The sequence below is a fragment of the Halichoeres trimaculatus genome, unplaced genomic scaffold (assembly GCF_033239565.1).
Source record: "Halichoeres trimaculatus isolate MK-OKI-2021-1 unplaced genomic scaffold, fHalTri1.1 fHalTri1_scaffold_6, whole genome shotgun sequence".
NCBI lineage: Eukaryota > Metazoa > Chordata > Actinopteri > Labriformes > Labridae > Halichoeres > Halichoeres trimaculatus.
Window position 1 is genome coordinate 28,436,712 of NW_027437184.1, and position 15,511 is coordinate 28,452,222.

The following is a 15,511-nucleotide window of genomic DNA, read 5'->3' on the forward strand; positions in this document are numbered from 1 at the left end:
TACACATATATGTCTATTATCCCCTCTTAGTTTAGTTTAGTTTAGACAACTTTATTTATCCCAATGGACAATTCTGATTTTGCAGTCCACCTCGGCTACACATACATCCACAAACAGCGAGACAACAATGAACAAAAATATAAATAAAGTCAGTACACACTGAGCACATCAGTACACAGCAGCCTTCAACAGACCCTTCCTGTAGCCAGGGTCAAGCAGATTAGAGCACACATGAGCAATTTGTGGCAGGTAAAAGAGAACATGGAGATACCCAACATTGCATTTAAGATCCCACACAGTGCAACCACGAGAAACAAACAAACAAACAAATACCACCATGTCATTCTATCCTATCAGACTGCTATCAAGGTTAAGCAGTCTGATGGCAGACGGAATGAAAGACTTACTGTATCGGTTTGTTCGCCTACTGGGGGCTATAAAGCGTCGACCTGAGGGCATTAGGGTAAACTCTGGATACAAGATGTGGTCATGTTGGGAAATAATTCCTTTCGCCTTTCTGACCACCTGTCTCTTCCATAAAGAACACAGATCTCTCTGCTGGACTCCTATTATATTGGAGCAGGTTTTAACAATGCTGTACAGGCTGTTTCTGTCTTTGACAGACAAACCATCAAACCAACAGATAAAAGAAAATGTCAGAAGACTTTCAATAAAGGATTTGTAAAAGATACTCAGCATTTTGTCACAGACAGACATCTTAGTTGCATTGTAAGTGCCAGAAGCCTGTCCCTGGGTCATAATGAGTTATTTAGTATTTGTAATGCTCAAATTATGAAATTAATAATATCATTACAAGTTATGTGCTGCTATTTGAATTGGTGCTCCTATCAGATCTTGGTGTGTGTGGCTGTCTTCTCCAAACCAAAGATACTCTTTTTCAGTTTTGTAACATTCACGTGTGAACATGTTGTATATTTGTATTCTGCATTCTCCGTCTTCTTCCTGGTACTGATGGGTTGGGACTGGGCCCCTGGCCTGCTTGGCATAGAGCTGGACTGGGGCTTACTGCCTGTCTCATGGTACCGGCTTACTCCAGTTTATGTAGCGTGTATGTTTGTGTGAAATGTGTAAGGTTTCTGTTGTATTGTACAAGAAAAATAAATTTATATATATATATATATATATATATATATATATATATATATATATATATATATATATATATATATATATATATACCAAAAGAAAACCAACTCAAGGTGTTGGCTCTTTGGTGTCACACATCAAAATGAGGGAGAGAGCCTCCTTTTAAAACTACCTCAGCTGATTGAGCACCAGCTGGGTGCACTGAGATGCTTGTTTGGAGTGCTTGAGGTCAGAAACTACCTCCATATGTAACACTTCCTGAGTGGACAGTTTGATTTTCACAGAAGTGTGATTGATTTGTACTGTATGTTTAACCCTCTGGATCCCAGGCACTTTCTGAGCGTTTTTTTGCTTTTGTCGTATTTTTACTCACTGTGGTCTCATTTTTCTCCATAAAGTGGAGTGCAGCACCTCTATAGACTCGGGAAAACCATTAAGATCAAGCTTAAATTGTTTCTACAACACATGTCCTGTTAGAGGAAAAGAGACAAGCAGGAGCCCTTTGGTTTAATCCCTCTTTTATTGATCACATTGTAAAAATCCAAGGCGCTCTGACATAAACACTGCTTTCTTTCTTTCTTTCACTTCTTGACATCAGACTGGATGATTGACACCCACTCCCACTGATCCCAGATGAGACCTTTCATTATAACAAAATAAAAAATCAAATTCATCCACAAAAGAAAAAAAAAACCCAACCAACACAAAATCTCTTGGATGCAAATGTCTTCCCCCCTGAACCAAAGTATAAAAAGTACTCTTTTCCCGCTCATCTGCAGACCACAGGGGAAGGTGTTCAGTGCTGTGCGCTAAAAGGCTCCTTTCACTGCAACATGAAGCTTTTATGTCCTTGAGAGACCCCGGTTGTCCAGATCTTTAACCTGGAACATGAAACACATGGTTAATTTAAAAGGGGCTTTTCAATTACTGATGTTTGGAGTTTTTGATTGCTCCAAAATCAACTCACAGTTTCTCTTAGCCCAAATGTTTCTCCCAACTACCAACAAGATTCCCCAAAGTTTCCTCATTGAAAAGGGTTTTAAAAATCTGTCCTTGTCCAGCCAAAACACATGAGGTTCCAATACAAGCGTAACAGACTAATAAGACCTTGATATGTGGAAAAACAGAAGGAGTAGAATGTACCTTGTATATCCTTACGAGCCAGTGCTCTGTTGTGTAGGCCTCCTCCAGCACATCCAGTTCAAAGTCTTTGTTTCCAATCTCAGCGTTCCTCACTCTGTCGTAGCCAGGAGGGCGCTCTGCAGAGAACAGCAGCATCATTAGGACAACTGGTAAAAATGCTGTTGAATAACTAGGAATCACAATATCAGATCAGCTAAGCTTCTCTCCTGTGAGTCATTTGATGAATGCCTCTTGTTTCTGGGTAAAAAGTCACACATGGAGTTAGACTCCCTGGCTCTGTGCGGTTACTCACTGGCCTCTGTGTAGACCTGTCCGAAGCGGTAGTAGCACATCTTGTACATGAGGCAGTTGAGCAGGACCGGGGAGCCCTCGCGGTCCACTCTGAACTCTCCTGTGGGGGTGTAGTAGTCGTGCTCCTTGATGTGTTTGCCTGTGTCTGTGCTTCCACCGATACGGACCATCCACAGGAACTTATTGATGTCTGAAACAGAAAACAAAGACAATACAATCAGCTTTATATCTCATTTTGTCTAGAGGTGTGAAAAATATAGATAAGGCAATATACTGCAATACTTTGACTTGTAATGAAATATTGAGGTTTCATCTCTTAACATCAATATTTTTGTTAAAATAAAAATTAATATTTCAGGTGAGTTGGAAGTCCCATACATCTTCCGCACCTCCACTGCAGTAGATGGCGCCAAAGAGCTACTCCACTGTATGTTACCCACACACTGTATAACAAATATAATCTCAAAGTGTATTCAAAATATTTTATTGCAAAACTTGATGATGTGGGTTTGATTCTGTAAACATCAATGTTTCCTCTTTATTCTTGGGTCAGTTAGTTTAAAAACATCTTAAGTTTAATTTTTTACAGTATAGTAAATTGATAAAATAATAATCATAGTCATGTTTTGTTCAATATTAGTTTTTTTATGCATAACATTGGTTACATTAAGGGACATTTATCAGTTTCACCAACTGACCACGTCTTTCAACCAATATCTTTGCAACGTTAGTTTAATGTCACAGTAATTTAAGTGACAAACTTGATGCACTTCATATTTGCAAGTTAGGTGTATGAATGAAAAACTGCATCTGACTTTCATTATTTCAACCACAATAAATAGAAAAACTGTTTATCAATCAAATAGTTATCGGTGTAGAATATCGCAATATATCACAATATTGTGGTATCATGATATTATCGTATTGTGACCCGAGTATTGTATCGTGAGGTTCTTGCCAGTACTCAGCCCTATCTATGTCTTTACTTCATGCGTCGGCCTAATGTTTACAGAAATAGAAAACTCTGCTAACAAGTGAGGCAGGACAGCTCAGACTATTAAACTCAAGCTAATGTTAACCAGCTCAGTAAAGCTTCTGTCTGACATACCGTCTGAAGAATACCCCGTCAGTCCTCCAAAGATAACCAGGACGTAACTGACGTCAAGCTCCCTCATGATCTCATAGGCCCGCTCCTCTGTGGACGCCATCGCCTGAAGAAGAATCACCAGTTTGTTGAGAGAAGCAGCTTTTCATACACTTAAAATACCTCCAGCGTCACCCAGCTCACCTGACCAACTCTGGAGATGTGTGTGTTGTTCCACGTGTTGTTGTCCACTAATATCGTTCGATTCGCCATAGCTGTTATCTGATATCCATAATCCCACCATGACATGACTTTGGCGTCCTGCAATTAGAAAAATACAACTGATTGAAGCTCTTCAACATGTTTCTTTGTAAGCCAGACATTTATAGACCCACAACATGATTAACAACTTCTTTCATGGGTGTGTGACAGACCTCAGGTGTGTTGTGTCGGAGCCAATAGTAAGCCTCTCTGAAGTCGTCAAAGATGATGCGGCTGCCATCGCCTCCCCGAGCTGACAGGACAATGGAGGGAGAGGAGTAAGCTTCACTTGTCACCCAGGTGGAGTGGAACGTGTACGTAATGAGGAAGAAAGCCATGACCAAGATCATTCCACTGGCGACCTAATGGGAACATGAAACACAGAACAAAAAAACTTTTTTAAGACTCAGTCCCCAGAAGATCCAAGCTAATCATTTACAAACTGAAAACATGCAAAGTCTCCCAAGTCTGAAAAGCCTCTGACTGATTCTCAATATTGTCACCAACTACAGGTGGCATGTAACCTGGGTGCTGATAGACACGTCAGTTGTGTGATAGCGTGATGCCATAGCAGTGTGACACGGTGTACCCCACTAATAAACCCAACAAAGAAGAAAAACGCAACAAAGAGCAAAGATGGGAGACATTCAGCAATTTGCCATCTTTGTGATTGCCATGTGGCTCTTTGCTTTAGAGAAGGATGTGTGCCGCGAGGAGAAATAAAGCTGCTGTCACATGATAAGTGACAACTCTTTCTACCAATCAACTGACTGCAGTGTTGTAGCTCCACCTTCTGGGGTCGGGTTGGTATAGCTGCGTTTCCACCAAGCAGACCGGCTCAGTTCGTCTTGGTACGGAGCGCATTTTGAGGTGTTTCCACTGACTTATCCGGGGACAGATCCCTAAAAACCGAGACGAGCTGGCCCACTTTTTTGGGACCCTTCTGTATGGGTGCCAGACTGAACTGATCTGCTCTCGGAAGGTGGAGCAACACACTGCAGACCGTTGATTGGTCAAAAGAATGGTCACTTACACCGCAACCGGGATGCATTTGTCCTCGCGGCACACAGACTTCTCTTAAAACACAGCTGCACGTCTTCCATCTATGCTATTTGTTTACTGTGTCGTGATTTTCATCTTTGTTGGATTTATTAGCGAGGTAAACTGTGTCGCACTGCTACAGCGTCATGCTAGCTGGGGCTTTCGGCAACCGGCTTACATGCCACCTACCACAAGAGGGCACAGTTCTCTGTGCAAACTGAACTGGATTGGGCTTAACCGTACCAAACCGTGCCAAACCGTACTGAACCGAAATTGACTTCTTGGTGGAAACGCAGCTTGTGTCTGGCATCCCAAATGAAGGGCACCAGAGAGTGAGCTGGTACGGTTGGGTCATTTGGGGATCAGTCCTGGGATTACTCAATGGAAATGCCACAAAATGCGTGCTGTATTGAGATGAACCAAACCAAACCCACTAGGTGGGAATGGGACTTTGGTGTTCAGAAGGTGAGCAGACTATCTGTTTAGTCTTACTCACAGCCAGGTGCTCTGAGATGTGTTACGCGTTGCTGTGAACAATGAGAGATTAACATTTCACTGTGTTTAATAGTGTCACAAATGAACCCTGAATCCACAGTAAGAATAAAAGTTTGTAGAAACCATCACAAAACTGTATTCTCTTCTTCAGCCACTTGAAATTTAATGAACTAATAAAGATGTTTTTTAGAAGAGAAAATAAAATCATTGCATCACCTACCAGGATAGTCTATCTGACAAACTCACCTACTTTATGTCTGTTACGTTTCAACAAGCCTCGTGACATGAAGAACAGAGGTCATGGACAGTGAAACTAATAAAAGACCTCAATACAAAAACAAACACAAGGCCTTTGAGGTCGAAAAGGTGGAGTTTGACTGTCCACAGCCACACACTAAATCTACCAAAAGAGTAGACAAAAGGCCTAAAACAAAAGTGGAGATGCTTGGTGGAGAGAAAACACTGTGCAAAAAAAAAATTGTCTTGGAGATCAACTCTCTCGAATCTCTTATAAAACCACTTTCCCTCAACACACACACACACGCTCCCAAAACACTTATTCCACAAAGCAAAAGAAACCAACTGAAGGTGTTAGCTCTTTGGTGTCACACACCTAACTGAGGGAAAGATCCTCCTTCGAAGAATTTCTAATATTCAGTGTCCGAGACAAAACCACAGAGGGATAGAGTTGTAGGTTTATTTCCTCATCTCTAATTGTATTTATTGGTGATGCCACCATCTCATAGTTTGGGGAAACATTACGGGTGGGAAAAAAAATCTTTCAAATTTTTGTTTGACAATATGAAAATCAGGATTCTTAGTCAAAAAAATCGATTTTTATTTTCAAATTCAAATTCATCAATTCAAAGTTACCACTTTTCTCCAGCAGGGGGTGAAATGTTTCTCTCTGACTTACGTGATGTGTATTTTATGGGAAAATGTGGCTCCTGATATAGTCTGCAGACTTGACGGTCATTTAACTTTTTTCACATGGTCTGGTGTTAAAAAAGGAAACTAAAAATCACAGAAATCTTAAATATTGAAGAATCGCACTTTAAATTGAATAGACACCCCAAAAATCAGAATATGATCGAATTGCGAGAATAGCATATTATTCCAGCCCTAGGTAAAATACAGATGCAGTCACAAATTCAAAATGTGTTTAGGATCAAGGCAGCTCACATTTACCAGACAGAAGCCGAACTAAACCCATCTGATTTTTAAACTCAGTTGATAAACACTGTTGTACTTTATTATCATTATCTCCCCCTGCACTCTGAACCATTTTCTTACCTCATTCTTGATGGGGTAGGTAGAGTCCTGCTGCTTCTTTGTCTTCTTGTCAGGCCGACTGACATCCAAATTCTTCATGTACGTAGTCAACACTTGAGACACACCGATTCCTGACAGGATGCACATGACAGGAGCCAGAACCAGCATCAGACGCACCTGAGGAGAGCAAGAAAAAAATAAACGGGTTTGAAAATTCACTTTTTAAACACAGCATCCTCCATTTACTTCAGGTTGGATAGAACGTACCATAACAGCTGAGAAATACATGCTGGTGACTCCATACATGATGATGAAGATCCTGGCGTCTGACAGGTTGTTGAAACAGTAATAAAGACCAACTGAAAGAGGAGGGAGAGTAACACACATCATTTAAAACCCGCATGTGTATTGAAAGCCGCGCCAATACAGCAAAGACTGCATGTTAGTCTGTTTTCGTTTTTGTTTCTTTAGAGTACGCACCTGGAAACATGAAGACCAGCAGCTGCAGATCAAAGTAGTATGACGACCAGGTGGTGGGCTGATGCTCAGAGACAGAGGCGATGATGGGGATATTGTTCTTGGCATAGGAGGGATCCAGCAGAGAGTAGAAACGACCCGTCCATGGAGAGATCTTACCTAAAGACAAAATAAGCTCCAAGTCAGTCACCGTGAAGATCACATCAACCTTTTCTGTGAAATTTCTCAGACACAAAAAAAGACAATGAGAAGAATTCAGAAGGGTGGTGCGAAGCTCTTTTTCTGGATTGCAAAACATTGACAAGAATAGCTCCTGCCTTCCTGGGGTCCCTCATCAAGGTCTACACTCCTTCTTGACCTCTACACTCTGCTTGTGAAAGATGCCTGGTGCTTTCAGCCCAGCACGGCTCTAAATCTCTAGCCAGACTCTTCTCCTCTGTTGTGCCCAAATGGTGGAATAATTTGCTGAACTCTATACAATCTACAGAGTCTCTTTCTACTTTAACAGGGTATATGCTGAAATACTGAGGTCAAATTCAATACCTTTTTAAGACTTTTTGAAAAACTTTTAAAAAATTCTTAAGACCTTATCGTGACTTTAAGCTGCTGTTAGCAGCCGATCTTTGATGACTGTAGTTTTCATTTTAACATAAATTAGATAAGCTGAAAAGGAATAAAGCTTGAAAGTATAAATGAAACTAAAGGCAGGCTAATTGACATTCCCATTACAACAAGTAACAGTTATTTAAGGCCAACATGCATAAAATACATACGGATGGCTACTAAACTACTGTACGAACTTAGTTTGTTGTCACATTAGCCTACGGATATGTTGGGCTGCTAGCGATACATATAGCCCGCGCCTCACAAAATTACAACTTTGCTTGTTGTCACATCTCAAACAACAGCGCTACGTAACTGTACTGATAAATACCTCATCTCATCGCGTAGTATCCAGTAAAAAGGTGATTTTAGCAAAGAAAATTTGTTCCAAAACAGTTGAGATCAGGGGAAGCTGGGGGAAGCTTTCTCTAAATCATAAGAATCCAAAATCCCAGGTCATCAAAAGTCTGAGAAATTTTCTCAGGAGGCTTGAGAAACTCATATGATCGAGAGTGAAATATTTTGAAACGCTAACGCTTTTTCCAGATCCTCACGCTGGTCTGTGACGAGTGTGACGAGCGGAATGATCATCCAATCACCAGGTGTGGTTATTTTTGAAGGTTCAGACCCTGAAAACATTTTCGAAACAGATGGACTATTTCTGTGGCAGATATATGGAATTGTCTGTCTGGCGTGTCAGATTAGTTTGTAACAGTTGCAAGGAGGAAAATAAATATTCATGGATACTTTTGGAGTCAAAGCTTGAATACCAATAAAATTTAATACCTCATAACATTACGATTAAGACTTTTTCATACTTTTTAAGGGCCTTAATTTTCCTACAATTTATCAACTTTTAATACTTTTTAAGACCCGGCGGACACCCTGTTTAAGTGATGTCTGAAGACTCATCTGTTCAGGGAACATTTGGGCTGTGTCCAAAATCACTCCCTATCATTCACTATAATGCACTATGTAGTAAGCACTATTTAGTGCTGTCTAAAATCTGAGGTAGTAAGGTCATTCACTACATAGTCCACTTAGTGTATCCCACAATGCATTTTGAAAAGTAGTATACTAGCGATGCTCACCATATGAGCAATATATACCATCATGCACTGTGGTTCAAACAGAAGAAATGGCTGATTACATGATTAATGATTACTGATAACATGAAACAACGTCAAAAACTGTCAGAGAATTACACTTAGCTCTCTGTTTAACTCTCAGACGAGCTCGTCTCCTAACTTCGAGCAGAGAAACAAACAACGCGGACGTTAGCAGCTGAACCGTTCATCGCAGGTGATGCATTCACTGGACCTCGTAATTCTCAGATACAGCATAAGTTGCTGCGCAAATGGTTTATTTATCATAAAAATAACCTGTAATAAATGTTTCTGTTATATTTGGCGGTTGCGGAAAATACACAAGGTATAGTATAAGTTATCACTGAAATAAAAAACGTTTTCCAGTGTAACGTCACTGTCAGCGGCTGGTGGGTAGTGTCTGAAATGTCTAATTCACTATTTAGTGAGTAGTGAGTAGGGATTGAGTGAGTGATTTCGGACACAACCATAGGCCCTTAATCTGACCCTTCTCCTATTTGTCCTCTGGGGTTGAATGAGTCAGAAGGTCTCAGACCCAGCTCTTTATGAATTTTCAGTACTAACTACTGAATGTTGTTGAGATAAAAGTATAATGTTGCAGCAATTGGTTGTGGTTAGTTGGCTAAATTATTCTACATTATTAAAAAGAAAAAGAATAAAAGAAAAAACTCTTCTTGCAACTGCAGCCAAATAACTTGAAGCACTTTGTCGCACTAACTAGGTTTTTCCCTTCTGTCTATATTCTTGCTTGTGCTGTACGTCGCTTTGGACATAAGCGTCTGCTGAATGAAACTGCACACTGTAGTATGTTACAATAAAGTAAGAGGTGAACTGTGTGAACCTCCTCACCTGTCAGCATGAGAACAGTGCCCACAGACAGAAGGATGAAGCCCACCAGGGAGATGACGCTCTTGAACAGAACTTCAAACTGCTGGGCATTGAGTTTGCTGCGCAGGTAGTCAACAAAGGCATGAATCTGGCACAAGCCAAACATCCCAAAGGCTGCCATGTGCTCTGAGGACTGCACCGGCTGGATGGGACACATAAAACAGGATACAAAGATTTGTATAGGACCTCTTTTTTCCTGTTGATTTATGCTGGCTTGAGTGTTTTGTTTGGCTTGGCTGCATTCAATAAATACACTTTCTCCTCTTACCTGGAAACCAACAAAAGAGATCTGCATGGAGAGAATGGTGCCAAGGCAGTAGACTGTGCAGTAAGCCACATAGATGCGGTGAGAGAATCGTCCTGTGAGCATCAGAACCAGCACGTGCAGAGGGATCAGGTTGATCAGGAACACGTAGCCACCCCAGGAGGAAACCTATATACACACAAATCCCTTGAGGACGTCTGCAAACTGAATTAATCACATAAAATCTGCTCAGGGTCAGGACTCCTCACCATGTAAAAGTAGGCCAGAGCGCACATGGATGCCCAGTAAACGGACCCTGTTTTTACTGCTTTGATCCACATGAAATAAGTCAGCAGCATGCAGAAGATGGCGATACCTGGGTGAGCACACAGAGGAGTTATTGGGACTAATTCAAGTCACATCAACTCTAAAAAAATGTTATTATGCACAATTAGGTGTTTACCTTCATTATCATAAGATCCAGCAACAGATCGAGAAATGTAACCGGGCACTACAGCAATCATGGCAGCAGCCAGGAGTCCAGCGCCTGCATCCTACACACACAAACACAAATACAAACACATACAGTCAACATGATGCACATACAATGTTCACAAACTAGAAAACGAAAAGCCCTGGTGAGCCTGCCATCTACGTCTTCTTCTGAGGGTGGTGTGATTAAGTGTGTATCTAAAAGATATCTGGGATTCTTAAATGTTGGCTGGCTGCTTTTCCATCCTCAAACACAGCTACTCACACAGAAGCTGGTCCCAAGGCTTCCAGAAATACGATGCCTTTTTTCTCGCTAATTGAGATGACTTGTTTCTGCAACATTAAGATCTTTATCTTAGTCGACTGATGACTCTCTGTTCTGTGACCTGTGTTTTAATCCAATTATTGAGTGTTGAACATGTGTAGATGTATTAAGAAGCGCTGCCGCTGATCTTGACCAGGAAACTCTTGTAAGTTATTTTTTTATTGCACTGAGGCTTTTCTAGTTCTTTTTTTTGCATAAATAAAACAAATCAGTATGAGTAGTACTTATTACGGAGCCCAAGATATGACATGGTAAAAAAATATAAATTATTTGTGGGCATGAAATACAACTTAATTCCCACAAAATACTAATCAGTTCCCACAAAATACTACTTTGTGCCCATGAAATATATACATATAACGCGTGCACAAAGTACTAGTTTGTTCCCTCAAAATATACATTTTTTTCCACAAATATAAAAATTAATTATCATTCCTGGACAGGTGGGTAAGCGCACCTTCTCCATCAACTTTAGTAGCCTACATGATGTCCTTAAAGTGATACTCCGGGATGGAACAAGTTGGGTCCTATCACAAGGTTTAGGGCAGAAATTACCCCTACAGCAGTGTTTTTGTGCAGCAGAAGCCCAGAGCGCTCGCACCAAACACCCCCTCCCTGCTCCTCTGCCGGTTTCCTCTGCACTCAGGCGGGGCCATATTTTACTTGACCAAAAACACAAATAAACGGACTCCCACTGAAAAAATCTGATATCAGTCTGCATTCATGCTTCATTTAGAGAATTTTCAGCGCTTTACTTTCACACAAAAACACTGCTAAATAAGGCTCTAGTACTCATCGTGTCGTAAAACAGATTTTTTCGGTGGGAGCCCGTTTATTTGTGTTTTTGGTTAAGTAAAAAATGGCCCCATCTCAGTGCAGAGGAAACAGGCAAAGGAGCAGGGAGGGGGTGTTTGGTGCGAGTGCCCTGGGCTTCTGCTGCACAAAAACACTGCTGTAGGGGTAATTAAAACCTTGTGATAGGACCCAACTTGTTCGTATCACTTTAAGCCTGGCTCACACCACAGAATCCTCGGGCTGATTTATGGTGAAGTGGTATTCAACCCTCCTGACAATTATCAAAGAAATACGATCGATGGATCGACCTTTTAAGATTTTTAAAATCCTGTAGTGTGAGTCAGGCTCCGTGAGTGTTTCTTTTGTCTCTTTTCAGACTGTCTTTGTAGCTCATTCCCATATATATATATATATATATATATATATATATATATATATATATATATATATATATATATATATATATATATATATATATATATATATATATATATATATATATATATATATATATATATATATATATATATATATATATATATATATCCATATCCATATATATATAGTCTGGGGCTCTGTAATTTATACAACCTCAGACATTTCAACATTTCTCATTTCTTGTACTGTCTTTTACCTTTAGCTCCTTGGTGAAGTGGTAGGTGACAATAGCAGTAAAGGAGGAGAACAAGGGAGCCAGGAAAACACAGACATTTCTGATGTCAATGGTGATGTGGAAAAAGTGAAGAACATGGTAAAGAACAGCAGAGGTGATCATCAATCCTGAAGAAAAACAAGAGGAGGACAAGACAGTTTAATACATGATGAACAGCAAATACCAGCTGTTACACACAAGGATATCTGACATCCCTCTTCCAAACCCCACACTTGCACAAATATATTTTTCATGTATCAGAAAAATTGGGCTGTGTGAGTTCCAGTACTGGTTGGTACCTGGATAAATGGTTCCTCCGATGATCCTCCCCAGAGGATACCATGCTCTGTCATCAAACCAGTTGTGAAACTTATAGAATCCTTCTTCTGCCAGGAAGCGGGTGGTACGGTAGTTGAAGTAACTGCATGTGAGATGAAAGTGAATGTGAGGTGTTGCATAACTGAGGGGATCTATTTACGGTGACAGAAGCATCACTTACGGATCAAACTCATGGATGACGCTTTCAAACCTCAAGACGGAAAACAGTCTGGTGGAAAATGCTGAAGAAGAAAAACACAAAAAAAAGATTAAAAAAATTATATTAATTATAATGGGAGAGAAACATGATAAAGTACAGGAAGGAGCAGAGGACTCACAGAGGACAGCGGCCATGGACAGGATGAGCAGCTTCAGCAGCGTGTCCTGTTTCTCATAGGACAACCGCAGGAAGCCCAGCTTGGTCATTTTGGCGAGGTTAGGGACAGCTCACCGTACTACCTGATGGGACAAAGACATACACTGTATGACTGAGGTGTTAAAAAGGAGGAATGTGAGTAAAAGATAATGCCTGATTCGGCTAGAGCCTTTAAGCAAACATCACATAGAGCTTTACTGAGCTGACAGTTGGTGTTTCTCTTTGTTAAAACAACTTTGAAAGACACTCCTTTGAAATTCAACTTGTGTTCTAAAACATTTTAGATCTTAACTAATATTCCTGCTAACAAATAGTTCACAGGATACACTGACTGACAAAATCTGGGCTGACACTGTTTTGATGATGAGCTAATAGCCACTTACCATACCGTGCTTCTTTTTTGTTCAAGCTTTTATTGTTGCTCCTCTTTCATAAAGATGTGACTAATTCCTCTGGCTGGACTGCAAAAAACTGAAATCTCATCAAGTGTTTTTTGTCTTTTTTTAAAGTAAAAATTGTCTTATTATACTCGATATGAGCCACTTTCAACTTATCAATCCAGAAAAATGTCTTGTTTCAAGTTATCAGAGTACAAAAATGAGGTTTGAATCGCTTTTAACCAGTAAAAAAAATCTGCCAATGGAACAAAAAAAAATTGCTTGAAAATTTCCTTGAGACTAGAATAATGTCTTAATACAAGTAACTTTTCTCTTGTTCCATTGGCAGATTTTTTTTACTGGTTACGAGCAATTCAGACCTCATTTTTCTCCTTAAATAACTTCAAACAAGACATTTTTCTGGATTGGTCATGTGAATTTGGCTCATATTGAGTCTAAAAAGGAATTTTCTACTGAAAATAAGACAAAAACACTTGATAAGATTTCAGCTTTTGCAGTGTGGGCCAAAGACCCAACTTTTTATTTTTTTTTTGCAATAAGTTGTAAGATAACACAGCAAAGCCATTTTTAGAAATTTGCAAAACAACCATTACTTAAAATCTCATTTTATGTAAACTAAAAGGTACAATAGCTCAACAACAATAAAAGCCTCTGAGGACTCTCATATGCACACACATTACAAGGAAAATAGTAAAATGATGTGAAATGTGAATAACCTAAAACATTAAAAAACTATAATCATGCTTCTGATTTCATAACAAGTTCACTGTATGTTTCCAACAGCTGAAAAACTCTCACTGCAGGCTAAATCTAGACGCGTGATGGCTTCAACTCTTTATATGAATCAACTTCCACAACTGAATGAATGCTACACGATTTGCAAAAAGGCCAACCACATGGCCTACACCAGTCAATAACTTAACACTCAGTCAGTATAACAGTGATATCAATGCATCCCTGCTTTATATGACCAGTGAACTTCCACATCCAGCCCAACCAGATAAGGCCACGCACTAAGATGTGGCGTCAAGAACCAGGAAGCACTCACAATGGAAAACTTGTGCAGGGATCTGTGCCAGGCAGAGCCACATTTTCACACACAGAAAACCCAAACCAACTATAAGTCTCAATGAAACAGAATCCCTGCTAATGCTAATTTTAACAGCAGTCACTTGTTATAAGAGGGGCTGCAAGTTGTGACAGACAGCATTACTAACATCCGAAGAAGAAATGCACAGCAACTAGCCAACCCCTGCTTCTTGTATGCATACTGTGTGCACATCTTGAATGAATGCATACGAAGTTATAAATGAGATAACATCTAACAGATATTTCTTATCAAACAGGCAGTAATTGATGCTCTTTACCTCCAGTTTAAACTGTATTAGTAACGTTAGCTAGCGATGCTAATGGTTGATTTCTGTATAATGAACCCCCTAGCTTCGCTCCTCTCCTCTAAATCCATAAACACAACTGTCTTCATCACACATTCCACCAGACAAACAGCCTGTAATATTACTATTTCCTACAGATAGAAGCTGACACAGGTTTAATATAATACGTTCATCAAGTCTTACCCGCTCCGTTCCTGCTTCTCATACACTGATATCACACACTACCTTCACCGTGAATAATCCCGCCCTCACCTCGCCATACAGTACGTTTATTGGTTAAGCGCCAGTCAACGTTGACCCTACGTACATTTGATTGGTTCTTTGGTTGTCAGTCAAATTTCCTTCTCTAACTTGCCGTTTAAGTGTAGTGACGTGTCCTTAGTGTGGAAAAGGTGCGTATCGCCCCCTAGTGGTAAAAGACTGTAGAATCAACTCCCTCCAATAGTACAGAATATTTAATGGAGTGATGTGGACACTATTTTTTTTTGTAGGATAAGAGGATAAAAACAAGGTACTGTATACAAAAAAAAGAAAGAAAAAACTGTAATAAATGAGCAAACACGTAAGAAATACGCTTAAAATGTATAAACTTAAGTGTAAAGAATTTAACTTTTATTGCATTCTTTATTTTTGTATTTTCCATTTCATGTAAGAATTTTATTTAAGTTTTCTGTTATTTTGTTTTGTTTTACTTTCCAGTATTAATTAATCATAACTTAGTTTTATCATAAATAACAAAAAAAAAAATT

At 39.7% G+C, this 15,511-nt stretch overlaps 1 protein-coding gene across 1 annotated transcript; it reads right to left on the minus strand.

The window, feature by feature from the left end:
* Positions 1 to 1,610: 1,610 nt before the first annotated feature.
* stt3a (STT3 oligosaccharyltransferase complex catalytic subunit A) lies at positions 1,611 to 15,020 on the minus strand. The gene is made up of 18 exons (XM_074672103.1): positions 14,946 to 15,020; positions 12,933 to 13,053; positions 12,776 to 12,836; positions 12,576 to 12,697; positions 12,259 to 12,404; positions 10,476 to 10,566; positions 10,282 to 10,388; positions 10,037 to 10,201; positions 9,730 to 9,910; positions 7,175 to 7,330; positions 6,962 to 7,053; positions 6,716 to 6,871; positions 4,060 to 4,248; positions 3,830 to 3,946; positions 3,650 to 3,752; positions 2,543 to 2,731; positions 2,251 to 2,366; positions 1,611 to 1,988 (listed from the first exon to the last, which is right to left on the minus strand). The coding sequence occupies exons 2-18, from the start codon at positions 13,018 to 13,020 to the stop codon at positions 1,950 to 1,952; spliced, it is 2,118 nt and encodes a 705-aa protein (XP_074528204.1). The 5' UTR covers positions 13,021 to 13,053; positions 14,946 to 15,020; the 3' UTR covers positions 1,611 to 1,949.
* Between the last annotated feature and the right edge of the window lie 491 nt (positions 15,021 to 15,511).

What these genes read in the sequence shown, in the direction of transcription:
- stt3a (XM_074672103.1), bottom strand. Translation starts at nt 13,020, where the DNA reads ATGACCAAGCTGGGCTTCCTGCGGTTGTCCTATGAGAAACAGGACACG. An exon ending in TGGATCTTATGATAATGAAG is followed by an intron (nt 10,389 to 10,475) that starts GTAAACACCTAA and finishes GTGCTCACCCAG; the next exon opens with GTATCGCCATCTTCTGCATG. An exon ending in TCCGACACAACACACCTGAG is followed by an intron (nt 3,947 to 4,059) that starts GTCTGTCACACA and finishes TTCTAATTGCAG; the next exon opens with GACGCCAAAGTCATGTCATG.